Source organism: Apium graveolens, chromosome 11, assembly GCF_009905375.1.
Source record: "Apium graveolens cultivar Ventura chromosome 11, ASM990537v1, whole genome shotgun sequence".
Taxonomy (NCBI): domain Eukaryota; kingdom Viridiplantae; phylum Streptophyta; class Magnoliopsida; order Apiales; family Apiaceae; genus Apium; species Apium graveolens.
The window spans coordinates 173,813,266-173,835,327 of record NC_133657.1 but is presented as its reverse complement, the minus strand read 5'-3'; the positions used below and the strand labels follow the sequence as shown (position 1 = coordinate 173,835,327).

General features: G+C 33.9%; 2 protein-coding genes and 1 pseudogene across 5 annotated transcripts; 2 read left to right on the top strand and 1 right to left on the bottom strand.

The window, feature by feature from the left end:
• Positions 1 to 7,998: 7,998 nt before the first annotated feature.
• LOC141696863 (putative receptor-like protein kinase At1g49730) lies at positions 7,999 to 13,355 on the top strand. The gene is made up of 7 exons (XM_074500996.1): positions 7,999 to 8,263; positions 10,310 to 10,565; positions 11,495 to 11,547; positions 11,621 to 11,688; positions 12,532 to 12,621; positions 12,768 to 12,825; positions 12,898 to 13,355. Exons 1-7 carry the CDS (start codon positions 8,203 to 8,205, stop codon positions 13,209 to 13,211), a joined length of 900 nt encoding a protein of 299 aa, XP_074357097.1. The 5' UTR covers positions 7,999 to 8,202; the 3' UTR covers positions 13,212 to 13,355.
• Positions 13,356 to 13,569: 214 nt separating this feature from the next.
• On the top strand, positions 13,570 to 18,906 carry LOC141696862 (glycosyltransferase BC10-like). Of its 4 annotated transcripts, none has more exons than XR_012564514.1 (3): positions 13,570 to 14,834; positions 16,804 to 16,889; positions 18,787 to 18,906. XR_012564514.1 is itself a non-coding variant. In XM_074500995.1 (2 exons), exon 1 carries the CDS (start codon positions 13,770 to 13,772, stop codon positions 14,820 to 14,822), a length of 1,053 nt encoding a protein of 350 aa, XP_074357096.1. In that variant the 5' UTR covers positions 13,570 to 13,769; the 3' UTR covers positions 14,823 to 14,834; positions 16,804 to 17,994. The 4 variants fall into 4 exon arrangements, 1 of the variants encoding a protein (XP_074357096.1); XR_012564513.1 differs by lacking the exon at positions 18,787 to 18,906 and adding an exon at positions 18,056 to 18,289; XR_012564512.1 differs by lacking the exon at positions 18,787 to 18,906 and adding an exon at positions 17,070 to 18,000.
• Positions 18,402 to 21,503, bottom strand: LOC141696861 (aluminum-activated malate transporter 2-like; annotated as a pseudogene).
• Positions 21,504 to 22,062: the final 559 nt, after the last annotated feature.

Sequence of the window (22,062 nt, the reverse complement as noted above, 5' to 3'; positions counted from 1 at the left end):
GAAGTTCAAGAAGGGCACGAACGAGTATGCCACTTTCCATGCATCGTGCATGAACAGGTTTGCACATGCATGGAATTCTTTTATTTGTGCTAACATCATTCCATCTTCTCACGTGCATGATGTTACTATGGAGCGTGCATGTTTGTTGTAGTGGATTCTTCAGGGAGACTATGTGGATCTTGGGATGGTGATTCATCAGGGTATTCTGAGGTTCTTGCGAGGGAGTACTACAGGTTCGATACCCTATGCGTCCATAGTGATGAAGCTGTATGTTGCAGCTGCTGTGTGAGACTCATTGGCCCACACATGAGCAGCTGCAGCTCCCGAGTGCTCCGGTTGATAGTTCGACACTGTTGAGTATGCATGAGTGATATGATGGTAAGCCCGATCCTAAGGGGCTTGGATATTCTTATGACCATCTGCCAGGTGGAAGGCCAGCTCCTCAGGCATATGCCGGTAGCACAATGCAGGCGAGTAGAGCAACTTGGAGAGCTGAGTTGGGTGAGGAGGTCGGTCCTTCGGGATCACAGCAGCAGCAGGAGGAAGCACAGGGCAGTGCTAGGATGAGTTCAACGCAGTATAGGCGCTTGTTGAGGAGGATGGATGTGATGCATGATATCCATAGTCGCTTTGCACATCACCTTATCCAGGCATTGGGGAATGCATTCAGAGCCACAGGAGTTGACATCCGGTGGCCAGTATTCGGTGAGAATTCTGTATATCAGCCTCCAGACACTCCTGACACTCCACCCCTTGAGGGTGATGAACCTGATTCTGAGTAGGTATTCCTGAATCCTTGCTATTACCTTCATTGAGGACAGTGAATATATTAAGTTTGGGGGTAGTAGTTAAGGATTATATGTTTTGTGTGAGTCGCATATAGTTTGCATATTCATGCTAGTTTAGTTCATATAGTTGCATATTTTCCAGGTGGTAGTTTTTTTTTGTAGTTTTTTTATTATGATAGTTTGTTCATATTGTTTCATGAATTTGTATTATAACATGATCCCTTAGATATTTTTCCGATTGATTTGTGATATTAATGCTAGTGTAGTGATGTCGTGCTTAATGACGTTAAGTCTTACCGAGTTGATTTGCATGCTAGAGACAATTGTATTTCACTAAGTCTAATAGGTTGCTTGAGTGCTAGATCATGGTCATGGTTTGTTTGTTTGTCGAGGTTTAATCGCTTGTTTATATTTAGAATTTAGGATATTCTCCTAATGATAAATTAACATGGATATTTAAAAATTGGAGAAAATTGGATTCCATTGCTAGTTGTTGTGGCTAGGTGTCAAATGGCTAGTAGCCGACTCATTTTATATGAGTAGTCTAGGGTTGAACGAGATGGAGCGAAACACACTCGTTCAGAAATTATGTGAAAAGAAACAAAAAGAAAAAATTGTGTTTATGCATAATTGATCACGAGTGGGCTCTTTAATACTCGAGTTATTAAGTTCTTAGGGGACTTTGTGCCTAGTGACCTAAGGCTTTTTAAAGTCTGGGATCCGCTAACCTAACGCTCGCTACATGGATATTATTGTATAAGTCTTTTGTGAACCTCACTCATTGCACGGTCGAATAAGCATATTTGTGTTGTTTATGTGTTGAGAATAAAAGCATGTATCCATGTATAACTCCGATATAAGAATTGAAGTGTTATAAGTTATTTGAGTTTAGATTTTATTCTATTTATAATCTTGTGATTGTCTTGGTGAGTAGTGAGTCATGATTATTGATCTAGTTGCGATAGTATATCTGTAAGCATTTGCACACACGCACGTTTCTGGCTTGTAAGTTGATTTGTGGGATTTGATTGATCTTTGTGCGAATAATTGCATTTGTTGAGATGTTGCTTGTCGGTTGGTTAAGTTATTCTATGGGGATCGTTGCATTCATATAGTTTGCATTCATGTATTTTTATTCCTTATTCTTTGAGTCTGTTTATGCTTGAGGACAAGCATCGGTTCAAGTTTGGGGGGTGCTAAGTGGCATTTATGTCCATTTATTATGTCCTATAAAGGCTTGAATTGGTGTTTTGTACTCAAGTTATTTGTGTTTTTGATGCGTTTTGTAGTATTTTTGCATTTCAGGCTTATATCAGGAACTCAGGAGAATTGACTTTATTTTGATGCTAATTTGGTGTGTCAAGAAGATTGCTCGTAAAAAGACCAACTCAAAACAGCAAGAAAAGCAGAAGTTATGATTTTCTCCAGAGAGTCAGCGTGCCCCCTCTGTAGTAGCGCGCGGCCGCACCAGGATTGCAGAAGTGCAGCGCACCCGCGCTGTAGTAGCACGCGACCGTGCCGGGTTGAATTCCAGGAATCCTGTTTCTACTCTGATTTTGATCCGAAAGACTTCTAATCTGCATGGGCTGCTATATATACATAACTTATGATCATTTTTCATAACAAGATGTACGAGAGCTTAAGGAGAAGGCGTAAGAAGACCATAGAGCATAATTCAACCAAGGCAAAGAGGATCTAGTTTATTCTTGTGATTCTTTATTTTAAGTTGTAACTTTGGATGCTAGTTTTCTTACTTGTAAACCTATACTCTTATTTCGTACTTGGTTTTATTATTTATTCAGTATAAAGACTACATTTAATACACCATGCTTTCATCGGAACCCACGTTGATGATGAGTCCGATTATGGGCTAATCGTTATCGTGGGGTTCTAGCGGATTTACTTATGGATTTCTTTAGTTAATTTATTTCGATGCCTTAGTGTGTGGTGATTGTATAATATCCTAGTATTGGTTGTGCTTATTCATCCTATGAGCGTTGCGAACTTATAAGATAGCGTGTTAATGTCTAATAAAGCAAAAGTGAACTTAGGGGTTTAGAACTTGTCATGCTAACATAGGTTCATGTATTTGATATGCATGATTCGAAGGTAATTTTAACCATCTTACTTGCCCTATGTAATCATGATAGATAACTTGTGCATTAAACCGTTATGTTGTCAAATTCTATAGATATATAGGGTCTCAATATAATTATTGTCTATTCAGCTTCTATCTCTTTTGTGGATGTCTGGTAGTATGGTATTCGTGCAACGAAAGTTGGCATTTATCAGTTTTGTGTTATCTGATAAATGTCATCACCATTGCATGCTAAGGTTAAGAACAAAAAGGCTATTGAATGAAGTATTTAACGAAGTTAGAATCTCATGTTTGTGTTATATAGTAATCAATCCTTTTTAAAACTCTTAGTTAATGTTCTTTAGTATAATATCTTAGTAAATCGTAGTTATAAACAACCTTAATTTTTTATTCATCTTAGCATTGGATAATAACCATACCATTGTTGCATAAGTACATTGATTAAAATTAACTTAAACTGGTCCCTGTGGGAACGAACTAGAATTATTTCTATATTACTTGCGATCACGTATACTTGCGTGAATATTAGCTCGTGTTTTCATCCTAACAATGTTATAAGTCAAGGTCTCTACAAGTCACAAATTTATTGTTATAGAGAAGTCATTTTAGAACTCCATAATGACTTATAGAGAACTCAGGAAAGCTACTAGAGAACTCAGAGATATCGACAAGTCGAATTGAAGACATGAAGATTGAAGATATCGATAAGTCAATTCTTCACTAGAGAACTCAGAGTTATCGACAAGTCAACATTCATTAGAGAACTCTGAGTTATCGACAAGTCAAATTCCACTAGAGAATTCAGAGATATCGATAAGTCAAAGTGAAGATATGAAGTGGAGAGATCTCGACAAGTCAAATTCTCTTTTAGAAAACTCAGAGACCTCTACAAGTCAAATCAACAATAGAGTAATTAGAGATCTCGATAAGCCAATATACTTATCAAGATGTCAAGTTCTCTATATGGTTAACTGGAGATCTCGAGGTAAAATCTCAAAGTACAAATTGCAGACCAGTTCAATATCCAAGATTAACAATCAACAAACAATCCAACCAGTTAGATTGACAAGTCTACAAAAAGCCGCTTGAAGAGTGTGCAAGATCAAGGGAAAAGATTAACTGACAAAGGAATATCAAAGTTAACACAATATGCAAAGATATGCTAAGTCAGAAATGGAAGATATACTTTTCCTAAAATAGAAATGATTAGTGACAGTTTAGTAAAGTGAATAGCATCTCTTATTGTACACTGTGTAAACCAGCAGTTAACTAAAATATAAAGTTAACACTGGTCCTTAGTTAGTAAGTAACAATTAGATCAAGAATTTTTGTATTCTCTTAAGATTGAAGCTAAGCTCTTTAACAACAAAGAGCCTAGAAATTTTGTAGCAAAATATTCTTAATTTTAATATAAAATTAAGTAAGTTTTAAAAGATCTGTGTTATTCATAGCTGCATGTTTAATTTCTGTTATAACACATCTTACTACAAGATTTGGTTTACTGTGTTCAAAACCAATTTAGTTCAAGAAAAGCATAAAAACACTAAAACACCTTCATCCCCCCGTGTATAATTCATTACCTAATACAATATGCATTCGGTCATGGGTTTGAATGTTATATGTCGTATCTTTTTTATTTATGCAAAATCACCTAAATTTGTCTTAGCAAAGTATCGAACCAGTGACCCCTTTTTTAGAATTTCATGTCAAAACTGTTGTGTTAAATTGAGTTTTAAGTTTGTTTTAAAATTCTTATTAGTTAAATCATAATTTTCCTTTAACTTATTTTTTTATTTTAATTTTTAAGTAAATAAAAATTTAGTTTGAATTATTTATATGACTCAATTTTGTTTAGGTTTTGTAATTTTACGTATAGGTATGTATTTAGTTACAATCTCGTCTGAACGAACTAACCCGACCCTTTTTGGTAGATTAAACGGCTTAAAAAAATAAATACGTGGTTGGTTAAAAGGGTTGGTTATGCGTTTTATGTTTTTTCTGCCAACCCAACTTGAATTATATTTTATATTTTCTTCTACTACTTAATATGTATTTATATCTTATCTCTAGTTATACTCTGTACAAAATATTACACTTATATTTGTAATTTTGTAATTAGATATTATGCGTACACATGGTACTACAATATAATCAACATTACTAAAATTATATTGTTAATCAAAAATAAAATACTAAAATTAACATTATAAATAATAAGTCTTTCAGTTTTTATGTATACAATTATATTCAAATTTTGTAAACATATCTAACTTCTTCAAGTTAACCCGGCCGAATACAAAACGAAAATGAAGAGTTGGGTTGGGTTATTAGTTTATTTTTCATTGTTTGGTTTGCAAAATTTCAAATTATTTTAGTTAGGTTTGATTGTAAAAACGGTTTCAACCCGACCAATCTGATCCGTGGACACCTAATATATATTTATGCAATTATAAATTAATCAATCACACACTACATTTTTCAAACACATATAATTTTAACTTCAAAATTTTAAAATAGGTGATATCGTAAAAAGCGGGAATCAAAGTTAATCTATGCCAACACCGTTAATGAATTAATTAGATGATTGAAGATTGATTGAATAATTAATCAAAAACTATCTGAAATCAATTTTTAATATATATTCAATAAATTTATTAACTTAGTTATGCATATATAATTATCATGTGGTAAAATATATTTAGAAATATTATTTATTTTTAAGTTATGTTTGTTAATGTGGGATTAGATCTTATTTATAAATTTATATATATTATGTAATTGACTTAAATATGCCATTATTGATTTTATGTATAAAAAGGAAAAAGTAATAGGAACCCCAGGATTTATTTTTATATAATACTAATTGATTGTATCGTATGTACACCATATAGTCCTCGATATATTTAATAAATAATCTATTATTTCGTAAAAATCATATAAGTTTGCATATGTCCATATTCATGTCAAAATAAAAATTGGTTTAAAATTACTATAAAAAGTTAAAATAAATTTGAAATTTTATTCTTTAATGTGTTTTTAATTATAGAATTATTTTAATACATATATAGGTTCATTCGAGAAATATTTTTTGTTTATAAACAGACCCGTGTCTCGCACGGGTTTTTACGCTAATTGTTCAAAATATTTAGTAAATTTATTTGAATTCATATTTATTAATTTTTTTTAGTTTGTGTAGTATAATAAAACAATACATTTTTAAGTTTAAAAAATACTATTACTGTTAAACAAAATTATTCAAGTTGAATTAATTAATTTAAATATATATATATATATATATGTTTCATTCAAATATAAAAAATAGTAAAAATTAATTTAATCTTTATAAGTTTGTATATAAATGATTAATTATATTAATAATATATTATATACATTAAATAAATTAATGAATGTTTTTAAATATAACTTGATATGTTATGCGGGTTACATTCGGGTTAACTCTCGGTTAACTCGTAACCCGTGTTTTTTATTCGAGTCAATTTCAAATTCAATCTCGTATAAGGACAACACTAGTCCTTAAAATTAGTGTCAGGTTTGTATCGGGTTGTCGGGCTTAGTTAATCGACTAATTAGGGATGTCAAAGGATCAGATCTGGATTGGATCAACCTTAATTCTGAAAATCAAACCCACATTATTCATGTGAATGTTTTAGAAAAGAATTAACTTATGGATTATAAAATGCATTAATATGATTTGCACAATTAGATGGTTAATCATACACAACTTGTCGAAGCACTAAAAGTACCTGGTATGCTATAGACTCACAAGGCATGATAAAAATAAAACTTTTAAATATGAGACTGAGTTTTACATTTGATAGCTGATGACGGTTATCAAATCGGTTTAGTTTTCGGTTCGATTTACACATAAAATTAGTTCTGTTCAGTTTTGAAAAAAATAGTAATTCAATTTTCGATTAATTAGGTTTGGTTCGGTTTCTAACCTAACCGACCGAATGCTCAACGACCAGTTTAGATAAATTTTTAGATCATATATTTAAGCAACCACTAAATTAAAATAAGATTTACATATTGGAGCCTAATCTATGTGACACCATATTACCATATTAATTGGTATTGTAAGGACATCTCGAACAATAATCTAAATATTCAAATTTGGGGTAGATTGTCCTAAATTCTTCTTCAACAGTAATACAAATGGTGATTCAAATTTGGATTAGTGAATAGTATTGATCCAAATTAAGATCACCATTGTTCATTGATCCAAATTTAGTTTAATAAAAAATAATAGTTTTCTTATTAATATATTTGAGTTTATTAGATTTAAAATTAATTGTGAATAATTAATGAATGTTAATAATGCTTTATAACTTAATTAATTAAATGAATGTGTTTCTCATAAATTACACATATAATTTTTAATTATTTTTTACGTATATTAAAATTTGTTGTCTTTGATTTAATTAATCTATCAAATATAATATAAATAGTTGATAATGGTTATACATTAAATTTAAAAATAAGAGTTTAACATAATATATATGTATTATAATATGTAAAATATATTTTGGATCAAAATTTGGATCACATGGAGTTCGTCAGAAATTTGGATCAAAGTTTGAATCAATTCGTGATCTAAATTTAGATTTTTGGATTAAAACCGTTAAAGATGACCTAAGACCTTCACCTGTCTTGTGTAAGGAATTTAGTGTTAGAAATTTTAACTAATATACATGTTAGTATTTTATATGCATCACATATTTTATATATAATTTATTATATATATAGTATATAGTCGGATTGGATCGTTAGCGGATCAGATCGGCTTAAATCTATATTAGTTACTTATCAGATCAGATCGTTATTGAATCAGATTCTTTTAATCAGACTTATTTTTCAATGATCCATATTTGCTCCACTAATTTTTGAATCGAATGAATCGGACCGAATTTCCAATTGATTGACGGCCATAACACGAGCCTAACCACGGTCTCACCTTTTCTTTTGGCATCTCATTCCTTCCCTAAGCATGAGTATGAGAAAGCGTGTGACTGTAAGTAGAATATAAATCTGTTACCGACCTCCAACCAAAAATATAAAATCCCCTTTTAATATTGTTTTCTTTTTACGAAGCATCGTGTGGCAGACTGACTGTGGCCTGTGGGAGAGCGGGCGTTAAAAGGACAGTTGTAAAAAAAAAGAGAGAAAGTTTCCATATATCCAAAATCTCAACACACACACACAATGAGTCAACTTCACAAGCCTCCAAATTACAGTTAAAAATTCATATCATTAAATGCAAATGCCACTTCTTTTCTGCTGCTGCAGATCCCAATCATGGAGCCTCTTAAGAAGAATAAGCTCTTCCAATTTCTCAATTTCCGATCTCATCATTCCGGTACTCTAAACTCCTACTATCTATACATACATACAATATATATATATATATATATATCTATTATATTCGCGCTCAATTCTGTTACTGCGTGTGTGTTGGCGCTCAATTCTGTTTTAATCTACTTGCACATCTTGTATGTAGTATACAGTTTGTGTTTGTATTCATATTTTCATTGTTGTTTGTTTGTTTTTCGATGATTTCTTCGATCGTAGTTGAATTGTTGTATGATATGACGTTGTCATAGATTTAAGGTAGAAGACGAATGATAATTTTCATATGCCGGATAATTTTGGTTGAGATCCGTCGAAATTTTAATATAATTTCGCATTTAAGCGAAGAATTTATAGGTTAATGTGATGTGTTTGTGTGGAAAACGCTTATTGAATGTGAGTTACTTGAGGTTCCGAGTGAGTGATGGACGATAACTTGCTTTTTGAAATTTTTCGGTCCATATGTAATGAGAGATTGTATGCGAATATTAATGTACTGCTCGTTTACGTTTTGTCGTCCTTGTGTTATGAGGATTTATTTGAGTGTATTGGTTCGGATGCAGTGATTTTAGGAATCTGATGCCCCTGTTTTGAGGCCCCAAGATCCCTTGATTGTGCATTAAACCTGAGAAAAAGTAGGATTTGTATTCCAATTTGCAAGTATTTAATTTGAAGCCACGGGATAGGGTTAAAGCTCATCTAAATTGTACAGTAACTTGCTTAATAGATTTCTTAAAACTGTGTGTAATTCATATTACTAGCAGTCGGTCCATTTCCAATCACGTGAGTCATTACTTTAATCTCACGAGCAAGTGTTATCTTTTACCTTTGCTTCTCATTTATCCATACTTCACCCACTGTGACCTACAAGGAAGTTTCTTCTTCAATAATGATTCGTGGTATTTACGTTTTTTTTTACTTCGATCACACTCTACCCCTGGATTCTCAGGAAGCCATGGCTGTGTAAGCCTATTGATGGTGAACAAAGAATTATGCAATTATTTGTTTTAATTTGTTTTGTTATTAAACAAGGATAAATTTAATTTGAACAGTTAAGTATGGTATAATAACATCTAGAGTTGATGGTTATTTTTTCTACAAGATAGTAGTTTTATAGTACTAATATATCTAGGATTTAATAATGTCAAAATAGAATGGTCGGAGTTGCTTATATCGTTGTCTTAATAGTACTTTACTTTCATTAAAATTTGACTTGATATGAGGTCATAAGATCTCTATTTGATTTGTCTATGTATATTTCATTATTCAACTTGAACTACTATTCGTTGAGATCAAAGTTTGGTGGATTAAATGTAACTTTCATAAATTGCATGCAGGGAAGAAATTCCTCATTTCACTCTTCATATACAATGTGGCGTTACCTAATAGGTTATTAGCATGCTCTGAGTAAAAAGAGCATGTTGAGGACATTATTCTGCAAAAAGTTAAATGAAGAAAAGATGGATCAATTAATACATGATAGTGTATTCTGCTTTGACATGCTCTTGTTTTCAGTATTCTGTATTTTAGTGGTAATAACTATGGCAAATACCATGAACTCACCGGATTGATACGATAGTTCTGTTACTTGTTGATGCTAGATGCTAATACTTGCACAGCACTGTCCTTTTCTGTATAGTCAATTTTTTAATTTTAATTTTCTAATCTTGCATCCTTAACTTAATATTTGAGCATTTTTATCATCCTCATATTTTTTTTTTCTAATAACATTCAATATGTAAGAAGCGTCTTTCATGATCAAGAGAGATAACATATGCTTAGATAGGACACTGATAAAACCATCTTTAAACAATATATCTCATGACAGTAGAAACAGCTTAAGTTTCTATGTTAACCATGTACAGATCCTTTATACCCAAGACAGTAAACAGAAGCGTTAAATTGGGATCCCCAATGGGTGAATGGAATGTCTGTTCGAATTTGAGGCTTACAGTTCTGAAATAACTCCCGTTATAGAAATTTTGTCTACATTTATATTATTGTATGCATCATGAACCTCTTCCATGTCTCTGGAGCTAAAAGTTTAAAATTTCAGGTCCAGTTTCTTTTCTGAAGCACTTCTCATATAAAGACATAAAGAGGGCAACAGATAATTTCCGCAGGATCATTGACAACTCTTCTTCCGGCGTTGTTTATAGAGCCCATTTTAAAGGTGATAAAATTTTTCTGGTAAAAGAAGTAAGAGGTTTTAGTGAAGAAGATGACGCCTTCTATAGGGAAGTTCAGCTTTTAGGGCGCATACATCACCGTCACATTGCCGTCCTTGGTGGCTTTTCTACCGGACGTAAGAGGTTTGAATTTGGCATGGTCTTGCCTATATTATAACTCTTCTTTTCTGGGACATTCGAAAAAGAAAAACTGAAAATACTATAAGAGTAGGGGGAGAAACTGAGGAAGGTAGTGTGCAACACTGAAACCAAAGTTTTAAAGGGTAGGAGTAGGTCCAAGGAAGGTTTCTTAAGCATTCAGCTGCCACATAGTTAAATTTATAATAATCAGTCATATAGGTTTCTTGATGCATGGTGATTGTAAGTCATGCACAAAGGGAGGAGGCATGACAAAGGGAGGAGGCATCAGGTTAACTGTAGTGCAAAAAACTTTTCTGAAAAGGCTGAGTATTTTTGCGGATTGAGAAGATAATTATACTCGGTGCATAATTCGATTTTCTTAAGCATTCAGTTGCCACGTAGTTAAAATTTTAATTATCAGTCATATAGGTTTCTTTATGCATGATGGATGTAAGTTAAGCACAAAAGGAGGAGACATCAGGTTAAGTACGAATACTTTTCTGAAAAGCCTGAGTGTATTCATGGATTGAGAAGATAATTATATTCAGTGCATGATTCGATTTTCTGCACATTATGCAGGACAATAGGCAGAATGCAGAAACAGGGAACTTTTTTAGCATAAAATAGGTAGAAACTCACATACGAGAAAGATAACAAGCACACGTTCATATTGATAGTTTTTTGAAAAAATCTAACTTTAAAGTGCTGGTATGATAAGAACCGCATCTTCAGTGTTTCTGGGTATCATCTGACAACTCTTACATTATTCAAACGATTATGAGCGAATTTTCTCCATGACAATAATATTCTGACGACACTTGACAAAGTTTGTTTAATAAATCTGTTTGTTTCTTTTTTTGAATAATAATATTTTTTTAATGTAAAAGCGATTATAATTATTTTGTAAATTTTTGGTTTTGGGCTTCTTGCAGGTTCCTAGTGTTTGAAAATATAGAGAATGGGAGCCTAAAGGAGCATTTAAATGGTAAGAAGGCTTGTTACAGAAACTTAATGTGTTTGGCAAAATTGATTTTCTGACAGATTTTGGCACTTTGCAGATCCTTTGATGACTCCTTTAAACTGGAGGACAAGGCTAAAAATAGCTATCGGAGTTGCAGCTGCACTGGTAAGTTTCAAGAAATATTGGTCTTGTAAACATAATGTGTGCCAACTTTTATCTCTATTTCCTGTAATGCTTTTGTCAAAAGTAAAGATGAATAACATGAAAGCGATATGATATATACAATTTTAATTGAAATGTCATAATACTTTATTCTATTATTTGCATGGGTCTGTGATATTTATCTGTTGATTCTTGGAACTCCCCTATAAATATTTGCTTGTATACAAGTTGTGTATCTAACTAGGGAAAAATATATTGAATTTGTCTGTCACAGATTTGATTGCATTTTTATGTTTCAAGGCTCTAACGAATATGTTATTACTTAAGAATACACACCTGTAGGGTGTAATGTGTACACACACGTTTGTGCACAAAAGCCTTTGCAGTTAGATGCTTCACCAGTTTCTTTTATACTAATCTTATGACTTGATTGACTTCTATTCTATATACACATACTCTGATAAAATCACAGATTGCCATAGGCATGATGAAACTTATGGCAGGCTGCATTTTTTTCTGTACTGCTTTTAGACTAAAAAAATGTGTAGGAGTTCAATAATATATGCATAAATATTTTACTAATAAGATTATCCTTGTACATACCTGCTTCGAGATACAATCTTATTGACATCTCCTAATGTCGATGGTTGGTATACTCCAAGGTTTAAATTTTGGATATGGTCTGGGGATGACTTGTTCAATTATTCCCTGGAATCAGCTTTCTTGTGTATTTAGTGAGTACAGAGTTACTGGGAATTTGAAATGCAATCTTTTTCTGAAAGTTCTGGCACTAATATACTGACATTTTCACCCAAAATATTTAATTACAACAGTATCCTGTTGCAGGAATATTTGTTTTACTTTTGTGATCCACCAGTGCACCACATATCTATCAGTTCTAGTACGGTCATGTTAGATGAGAACTTTGCCCCAAAGGTAATGTATTTTTCATTTCTTCTTTTCTAATCTGTTATTAGCACCAATGCGAGTCTTTTGTATATAAGATGCAAGTATATTACAGTTGCACATCAAAGTTGTGTTATTAGTATTGTGCATACTATTCAGTTTTTTTTCTGTCTCAGCTCTCTGATGTTGGCATATTTGGTTCTGCTGGGACTCCACACTCTTCCTGTCCCAAAGGCAAGTCTAATAATTTCTTGAATCAGTGATTCTGAACTGTACAAGTCGTAACTCACAATTAGGATGTTTCAGATTGCACCAGCCAACAATGTGGAAATATAGTCTTTCAACTCGGGGTGCTAATCCTCGAGTTAATAACCGGTCAGTCATCAGGAGAAGAGGGAGGTGTCGACTTAATTGAATGGGTCCAAGAATCTTCATTTCAAGACACCATACACAATATGATAGACCCAGATCTTGGAAATAATTATGATTCAAGAGAGCTAAAAGGTCTTTTGGCAGTCGCTAGACTGTGCGTAAAATCATCAGACAAGCCAACCGTTTTTGTTTCTCAGATATTTTGGTATCTCCAGAAGAAGTTAGGCATTACAGATGAATTAAACTGATAAATTTCTTGTGTTTATAATAGTGTATAGACATTGTACATTCATTACATATGGAAATTATTGCGCCATTGCAATATCTGTAACATTTGTTTGTTGAGTAAAGTTCCACAAGAGTTGAAATAGTTCAGTCATTTATTTGGAACAGTTTAGTTGACAAATATGGAGTAGTTGATAGTTGAATACGTTTGGTTTGTTTCTAATTTCTGGCTGACCATATCAACCTGCTTATAAGCAAGAAAAAGAGTAATTAATAACTTTGAACTTGTTCATTTTAAGATTTCGCAAAACGAGCCTTTTACATCACACGGTTGGAAATGTGAATACAAAAGGTATAAAACCAATCTACCAAGCAATGAATAAACTTTGTTGATTTCACCCCAAGACAACCCACCTCCAATATCCTACGCAGACATAAAACACACAGACAAACTAAACACTACCAACTCCATCTCAGTCTCTCCACTCACTCCTGTCTCAATCCCACTTCTTTATCACCATAAACCCCAAAATCAAGAACTCTCAAACCCCAAACTAAACCCCAAAACACACACACAAACAATGATATCATCAACTCCCACTCCACTAATCCCCACACTAACCCTCTTCATTTCCTTCGCACTCATCCTTTTCCTCTTTGCCCCATCTCTTTTCCCTCTCTCCCACCACCCTTCCCCACCCATCCCTCTCTCCCACGAACTCTCCGACCTCTCTCTCTTCTCACGCGCCACCAAACGCGCCGCCGCTAAATCTCGTCTAGGCACCACTAACCCAAACCCCAAAATAGCCTTCCTCTTTTTAACCAACACCGACCTTTACTTTTCACCCTTATGGGAACTTTTCTTCAATAACCACTCTTCTTTGTACAATATTTACATCCACGTGGACCCAACTGTTCAAATTAGTGCCCCAACTGGTGTTTTCCATGGAAGGGTTATCAAGAATTTGCACAGGACTTATCGGGGCACGGCTACATTAATCTCCGCTGCTCGACGCCTTCTCGCCACTGCAATTCTTGATGACTCTAGTAACTTTTACTTTGCTCTTATTTCGCAACAATGTATTCCTTTGCATTCTTTTATGTTTGTGTATAATGCGTTATTTAGGCCGAATGTGGATTCCGCTAGTTTAGATAAAATTAGTTTTATCGAAATTTTGTCGAATGAATCGATAATGTGGGATAGGTATAATGCTAGAGGTAAACATGCTATGGTTCCGGAAGTACCCTTTAATAAGTTTCGAGTTGGATCACAGTTTTTTGTGTTGACACGGAGGCATTCGTTGATGGTGTTGAGGGATCGGAAGTTGTGGAGGAAATTTAAGATTCCGTGTATAAATGTACATTCATGTTATCCGGAAGAGCATTATTTTCCTACATTGTTGTCGATGTTGGATCCTAAGGGGTGTTCGTCTTATACATTGACTAGGGTGAATTGGACTGATAGTGTTAGTGGTCACCCACATACTTATTACCCACCAGAAGTGTCTGCACAATTGATTTGTAATTTGAGGGAGTCGAATTCTTCATATTCGTACCTGTTTGCTCGGAAATTCTCACCGGATTGTTTGGACACATTGTTGGATTTATCAGGGAAAGTTATCTTCAAGGACTGATCTTTTATCTTGGTAAGTTCTTTTTGTTATTTCCTTTTATATCGATTTTGTATGTCAGTGATTGTAAGTATATATATTAAAATTGGTGGTAATTCCGTGGCGTGAAATGTGTAATAGGTAGTCTGATCACAAATTGTGATAATTAAGTTATTAGAAGTCAGAGTCAAGGTGTCATTTTTTTGATGGTTTGATGGATTTGTTGAGATTGATAACAATTTTTCAAAAAGGTAATAATGACTGTTATCCTAAGAAGCAGGGACACTTGGTCGTATACCGAGTCCCCGTATCGGATTCTCGGACACACGTATTCCCGTATTGGACACACGGATTCTTCCAAGATACTAGTCTGAAATTTATCTTCAAAAATTGTAGTCAAAATCTATTTTAGCAAGCTACATTCACAAAATTAAGTATCCATGTCTATTAGTTACTATAAAAATATTGATTAACGTATTCATTTTTGCATAAACTAAAAGATTTTACTTGAATTTTTGTGTTTTAGATTAATAAATGATGCATTTGATCCACTTTCCATGCAATTTTTGGTTTTATTAGTAGGTTTTATTATGTTTATAATGAAATATATATGAATTTTTTGTTTATTTTTCCCGTTTCCCCCGCATCTGTATCCCCATATTATTTTATTTGTCGAATTCCCGTATCCCCGCACTACGCACCCGTGTCCTTGCTTCCTAGCTGTTATCTATATTTAATGTTATATTTACTTCTTGTTTATTATTGAAAAGGTGCTGAAAATATGTAAAATTAAAGATAAACCATTATGATTTAAGATATCTAGGAGAGAATAAGGGCGAAGGCTTCTAGGTTGTGGAAGTACTACAGTAATTACTCTACTCTCCTCTACCATTGTATCTATAATAGTTGTAGTTTGGATGTTTCTATAATATAAAATCTTGATTTTTACCAATGTACCAAAGTACTTTGTATTAAAACATTAATTTTGCTTATTCTGTTGGTTACTTATTGGTGATACTGAATTTGATTTAGACGTCACACATCTGAAAATATATCTGTAGTAGTTCTCTTCTCTTTTTTTTCCTTCGATTTGTATTGAAGGGAATGAAACCATGATAGCTTCTGATATTCGGGAATTTGTTGCTAAAAAATATAGAAACTGGGGTGTTGTTTCTGTGAACCTCTAGATTAGGAATTTTGGTTGCATGTGTTTTTGGCAAGAGATTAGCTGATAATATCAACAAGTTTTACATGCTATTCGATAAGTATATTTTGGTTTACCATACATGAGTTGTTAGTTCACAACTTGTGTGTTTATTTTATTTATTTCTCTCTTGTTTTTTTCTTGCTCTCTCATATGTTTTTGTGTTCTCTGTTTTTTCTCCTCTCTATTTGGATGAGGAAAATTTTCTGACTACTTCGATTGTTTAGGAATGCGACTATTATTTCTTTAGACATGGTTTACAAAGGATTTCAATTAAAATGATGCGTAGTGTTGAACTTGTATCCTCAAAGTTCAAACTTTGGACACCTGAGTTTCCACCAACTTTTTAGTGGAAATCTAGTTGAAATCACCTTTATATATCTGTTTTTTAATCATACTGCCTAGGTCCATATGTTTTTAGAACCCTTCAGAAGTTAGCAAGACTCCAAAGGGGCTGTCGGTGAATAAAAGGTTGCTCTGAATTTGGACAATATTGCAAAGAGTTGCATGAAAGATAATGCTATTTTAAAGATTTACTAGTTATAAATTTAATTAGAAGCAATCAAGGGCAAAAACAAAAAGTCATGTTGATTGTATTCTATTTTCAGCACTCTGACTACTTTATAATTACACTTTTGTATATAAAAGTTCAAATTTTATTACTTTTTTCATCAGGGGTGACCGCAACTTATTTTGATGCTGGACTTTTAAGTTACTTGCAGTTTATGTTTTGGTATATATCTAGGTGCTATCCGATTGGAATGACTTCTTAAGACTTAATGTTCTGATCAATTTTTACAGGTGAAGAAAGGAATAATCCTAAATATTAATCACAAACTTTTATGGAAGATGTTCATTGAAAGTGCAGCCAACCCTGTCCTTCCATGGTGAGTTTACGAATTCAACTTTATTTCAGAAAAATATTAGAAGGGGATATAGTCAAAAGAAAATGGTAATAGGTCTATATTATAAGTTTGGTGGTGTAACAATATTAGTTCTGGTAGTTACAATATTGAAATTGGCCTTGAATCTGGTCAATTTTGTTCTTATTTGTACATATTGTGCAGTTCATGTACTGTGAATAGAAGGGAGGAAAAAAAATCAAAGTACTGCTAGAGCACTTGCCTCTCCTGTATCACTGAAATTAGAGATTAGATCATAAATCATTCAATAATTGCATCCAAACATGTGTCCACCTAATATACTACTATTCTAGCTATTTTCCAGATTTAAGTGATTGTAGAAGAACAGTTGGGCCATCAATATTTTTGACCTGCCTAGCTATTTGTTAAAAAAGTGGCATATATGCCAAAGATGGTTGGTGTATCTGTGTTACTTTTGCTAATTTATATCTTTTCACCACTGAAGTTATTTGATTTTTGGACAGATTATACTATTATTCTTTTGGTGTGAAGGTTATAATAATATACCGTGTCACTGCATGCTGGTGATGAGTAATAGTAAATTCTTACATAAAAAGAGCATCAACATGACCAAGTCTTTCATTTGTAACCGACATCTGTACACACTACACAGCCATCCAGTGAAACGAATCCCGCTCTGAATTAGCTCATACATTTACAAACTGATATACAGGAAAACACGTAATATCTTACATACTAGCTGGTCAATCACTAACCTAAGTGAAACGTTAAGTTACCCCAAACAGGCTCAGGCCATAATACCCATCAGAAAATCAATCACCTGAGGCAGTCAAGCGTTTTTCTCTATGAGATCAGCCATCTCAATTCTTAAGTGCTTCATTTAATTTCATCAAAATTTATACCTACATGCATTTCAACATTGGGCACATGCAAAGCAAGAATAATATAAAAGATGCGTGTATTCCCAGCCAAAAAAGTTATCATGGCCACATAGATTAATTTACGCTTCTCTATGTTCTTTTTAGTGCAAGATTAAGGATAAGAAGTGTGATATATGGTGTAAAAATGGAGCTATTTAAAATATTCAGTTAAAAAATCTTTAGCGTGTATATTTTTTGTGAAAACTTGGAATATCATTGGTTAAACTTCCATTATGCAAATATTTGTAGTTAGCTTGCAAATTCCATAAAGATGTGCCATATTAGCAATTAGCAATGAATGAAGAACATTGCAGAATGCCACTAGACAAGAGTCACAGACAGACCAAGAAAAGAAGAGAAAAGAGACAGCTTGATTTTCCTGTACTATGCAAATGCTCATCATGGTTGTTTAGTTTATGAAGATTCGCTGCATTATCAGAGACCACGTTAGGGCCTAGGCTCCGTCCGCCCCCCCAATAAAGTGATCTGTTTGTTCTTGCAGCTACTTCTAAGTTCCAACTCTTCAGCCATTTAATAATTGAAATGTGAATATATGATAGACGTTATAAAAGATATTGTTCCCAACAAATCGATATAGTACTGCCAAATAATTTATTCTTCTTATATTACTTAAATTTTAGTTTATCATCTCCGGTTCTAGGTCACCGGACAGTAGAGACAATGAGGGACAAACAAGTAGTACTTGGGTTGACAATGAGGGACAAACTGCTTCTACAAACAAATTTTATTTATAACTTACTGCATAGGAGTTTTTATATGATATACACAACTTCTTTTGGTACACCCGTACACCAACTAGCAGAGTTCAGTACTCTGATCTAGACATATGCCTATACGCTCATTGCGGATCAATTTGATTTATGTCTATCAAAATTATGCCTCAATTGGAATAGCATGATGAGCAGATAGATTTGATGTTCCCCGATGAATGACTTTGGGTTTGCGGTTATTTGATGCAGTTATAACTTTAAAACGTGCTAAAGTTGCTAACTGATTAACAGCTTCTCCAAGATTGGCAGTGCAAGTAACAACATCTACTAGTAGCGAAGCTACTGTAACAGCTGGGAGTATTTGTAGCAAGTCTGTTTCTGGCCACAAGCCTGTTTTTAGCGAAGATTTCAGGCTTGTCGCAGCAATCTTGGCTTTTAGAGTATGAGAATCTGCAACTGATGACCTTGTCATTGTTCGGATTGACAATTGCTAATTGCGTCAATGCAAAACTAGACTCTGAGCTCATCTTAATGCAGTGTTGTTGAACTTTTTCACTGATTTCATAGGGTATCTGTGAAAAATATCCGGGACATGTTAATAAGGAGATATCACTGTGAATTGCAAAGCTTTTGAATCACAAGTGACAAGCTTAATACCTGGTTTTCTGATGCAAGGTGTCCATTTAGTGCTTCAATTGAGTATGCACACTGACGAACGAGAGCTCCAACTTTTAGGTACTGGTCCCATGGATGTCGGTACCTGAACCGACCGTGCCGTGGTTCCCATTTTGCAAAATTTGCCTGTGTATAGCCAAATTAAATTAGAGCTGGTAACTTAACATGATAGGGGAGTTCAGTAATCCCATAAAAGGTTAATTCAGATTGCAATTAGAAATATTTATTTCTTACCAAGGTTTCTTCGGTGCCTTTTGAATTGAGAACACTTTTGTAGGCTTGTAGCGATGCCTTTTTATCTTCTGTAATTTCAGTCTCTGATATCTGGAAGAACTCATCACCAAATCCTGTAAAACATATTTTAATTTTCAAATCATTTAGAATAAAATCTAAAGAATCATATACACAGACAGAAGTAAGCCCTAAATATACCTTCAAGAAATGTTGCAAGTTTTTCCATGTTAGTAGCAAGTTGTTTGTGAAGATCATCACCAGCCCATGCCGGGAAAATCAATATGCATATAAGAACAGCAGTAGCGCCACCAATAAAGACAGCAGAGAGTCTTTTATGAGCCATAGCTATCACCTCATCGTCGCGATAGCCCGATACAGATATCAAACAGAATGTTAATATGAATATGACTAGCCCATAGTCATATCTGGCCTTCATCTTTGGAAAGAATCTTATGAATGTCATCAAAGCAGCTGCACCACGTACAAATTTCATTGTTATTAGCAAGACTCTATGAAGCTGAGCCAGTTCCTGAACACATATATGAGCACAATATATAAAACTGGAAAAAAATTATTTACCTATTAAGAACACTGTGGTTCCAATTGCAAAGGGCTCAAGTTTGTCCCCAGATAAAACAGCTAAATGATGAGCACCAACACCTAGTGTTCCAGCTAAAAGTGTAGCAATTGCTCTATTTACACCTTTTCCAAGTGTTGCTCCTGAAAAAATCAATCAAGCCAAACGATTTGGTAAGATTTCAAAAAGTATATGATTAAGACAATCTTGTTTCTAGTATATGTGAAAACTATAGTGACATACATACCTACTGAGAATTCGAAAACTACTACAACAGTCAAAACAGCCCACATTGCAGCAACACCGAAACCATCATACAGAGTGTTGAAATAGAAAAACAGAGAAACTAAGGTTATGGCCAAACCAACTTTACAAGCATGAATAATTCTTCTTGGATCATCTTCTCCGAGTTTCTTGGCTTTGCAACCTGTATCAGATATTTTGAACCATATATTCACTGGTAAGGCTTTAAACCAAGTCCATGCACGAGCAAATGGTCCTGTAATTTGTTCGTTTATATGTGTCATTTTCACATCAGAGTTTAGCTGGTTACTAAACAAACTACAGAAAGATGTGATATGTCTGATATAAGAGCTAGAAAAACTTGCTAGCTCAAGAAATGAGATGAAAGAAAAGATGGATAAATGTCTGAGCTAAGATCAGATCTATGAATTCACTTATTGGAGAAACTAGGGAGATGAACATACATAAATGGGTTATTTATAGAAAGCAGAATACACCTTGGAAGGTAGTAGTAAAGATCAGTGACTCGAGAAAACAGATTTTATGACTACTATATGAGTGATCACGTTTTCGTGCCTTCTATGACCTGTTTCCTGGAAGTGGACTAGTTTGTCGAGTTGCTGAATTTTATGTTTTTATCTTTTCTTAATAAGGCGTTAAAAGGAAATTTGAACTAAATCTCATATATTCTAACATTTCTGGCCCTTGCTTTTGGAGAAAGTAGAACTTGAGATCCAGCTAATTATAACTTAAGTAAATAATAACTCACCTAAAATCTAAAAGTGGAAAAAAAAGTCCATTTTCAGATTTCGCCAACTGTAACTTAGGTAATAAACTCGTCTAAATCCTTATAAGTGAGAAAGGGAGTCGAAGTTGAGAATCAGCCAACCACAATTTTCAGGTTAAATAACCAATTTATTATTTATCTCACATCCAAAACCCTCAAGGTGAAAAAGGTCGAAATCGGATCAAACAACTTTAACTAGTGAACAGATAAAATACTTACTATTTTCAAACACCGAAAACATAATTCCGTTTACGACAAATTAAAACAATATCATATACAAACACAGCTAATGGTGGCGATGAAACACCTAACCACTCCATGCAAACGCTCGCCGTACAGCATCAGTGTAGTCAAAAACTTCTGTAATAGGTTTGTACACGTTTACAGTTTACTGATATATAGTATCAACTTCGTAAGCCTGTGAAAATGATGGAGACAAGAAGGTAAGAGAAGTGCTGAAATTGGCTTTTCGTGATGTTGCTATTGATCATATTATATATTTATATGCATCATAGATTGGATACAGAGGAGTTGTTGAAATGATAACCGGCCAACTTTATCAATTATATATTCGGGTCGGGGAGGGTTGCATGTGCCTATGTTAATATTACGGATAGAGATGGCCATTAGTGCGGTTCTGAACCGCCCGCTCGGGACCGGACCGTACGGAAACCCGAATTTATTCGGCTCGAACCGGACCGGTTCAAACCCGTACAAGTCGCTGAAATAAACGAACCGAATACGAATATATAAATCAGGAGTTCGGACCGGGCCCGGCCCTCACTAACCCGCACGACCAACGAGCCGCACGAGCCGCACATGCACAGCGCGCCCAGCCCACACTAACATTCATTTGATTGCTTAAAATAATTACTTCCTAGTAAATATTGGTAATACTACAAAAACTTAACTTCCTTAATTTATGGTGTGTAAGAATAACTAACAAGATGATTACTTAATTCATACATTACATCATTTTTGCAATTTTTTTAAATAAAAAAAATTATAC

Bases quoted from the DNA above. Each gene is read 5' to 3' on its own strand.
- LOC141696863 (XM_074500996.1), top strand. From the start codon at position 8,203: ATGGAGCCTCTTAAGAAGAATAAGCTCTTCCAATTTCTCAATTTCCGA. The intron at 10,566-11,494 runs GTTTGAATTTGG...GGCTTCTTGCAG, and splicing joins TTTTCTACCGGACGTAAGAG to GTTCCTAGTGTTTGAAAATA. The intron at 11,689-12,531 runs GTAAGTTTCAAG...ATCCTGTTGCAG, and splicing joins TCGGAGTTGCAGCTGCACTG to GAATATTTGTTTTACTTTTG.
- LOC141696862 (XM_074500995.1), top strand. From the start codon at position 13,770: ATGATATCATCAACTCCCACTCCACTAATCCCCACACTAACCCTCTTC.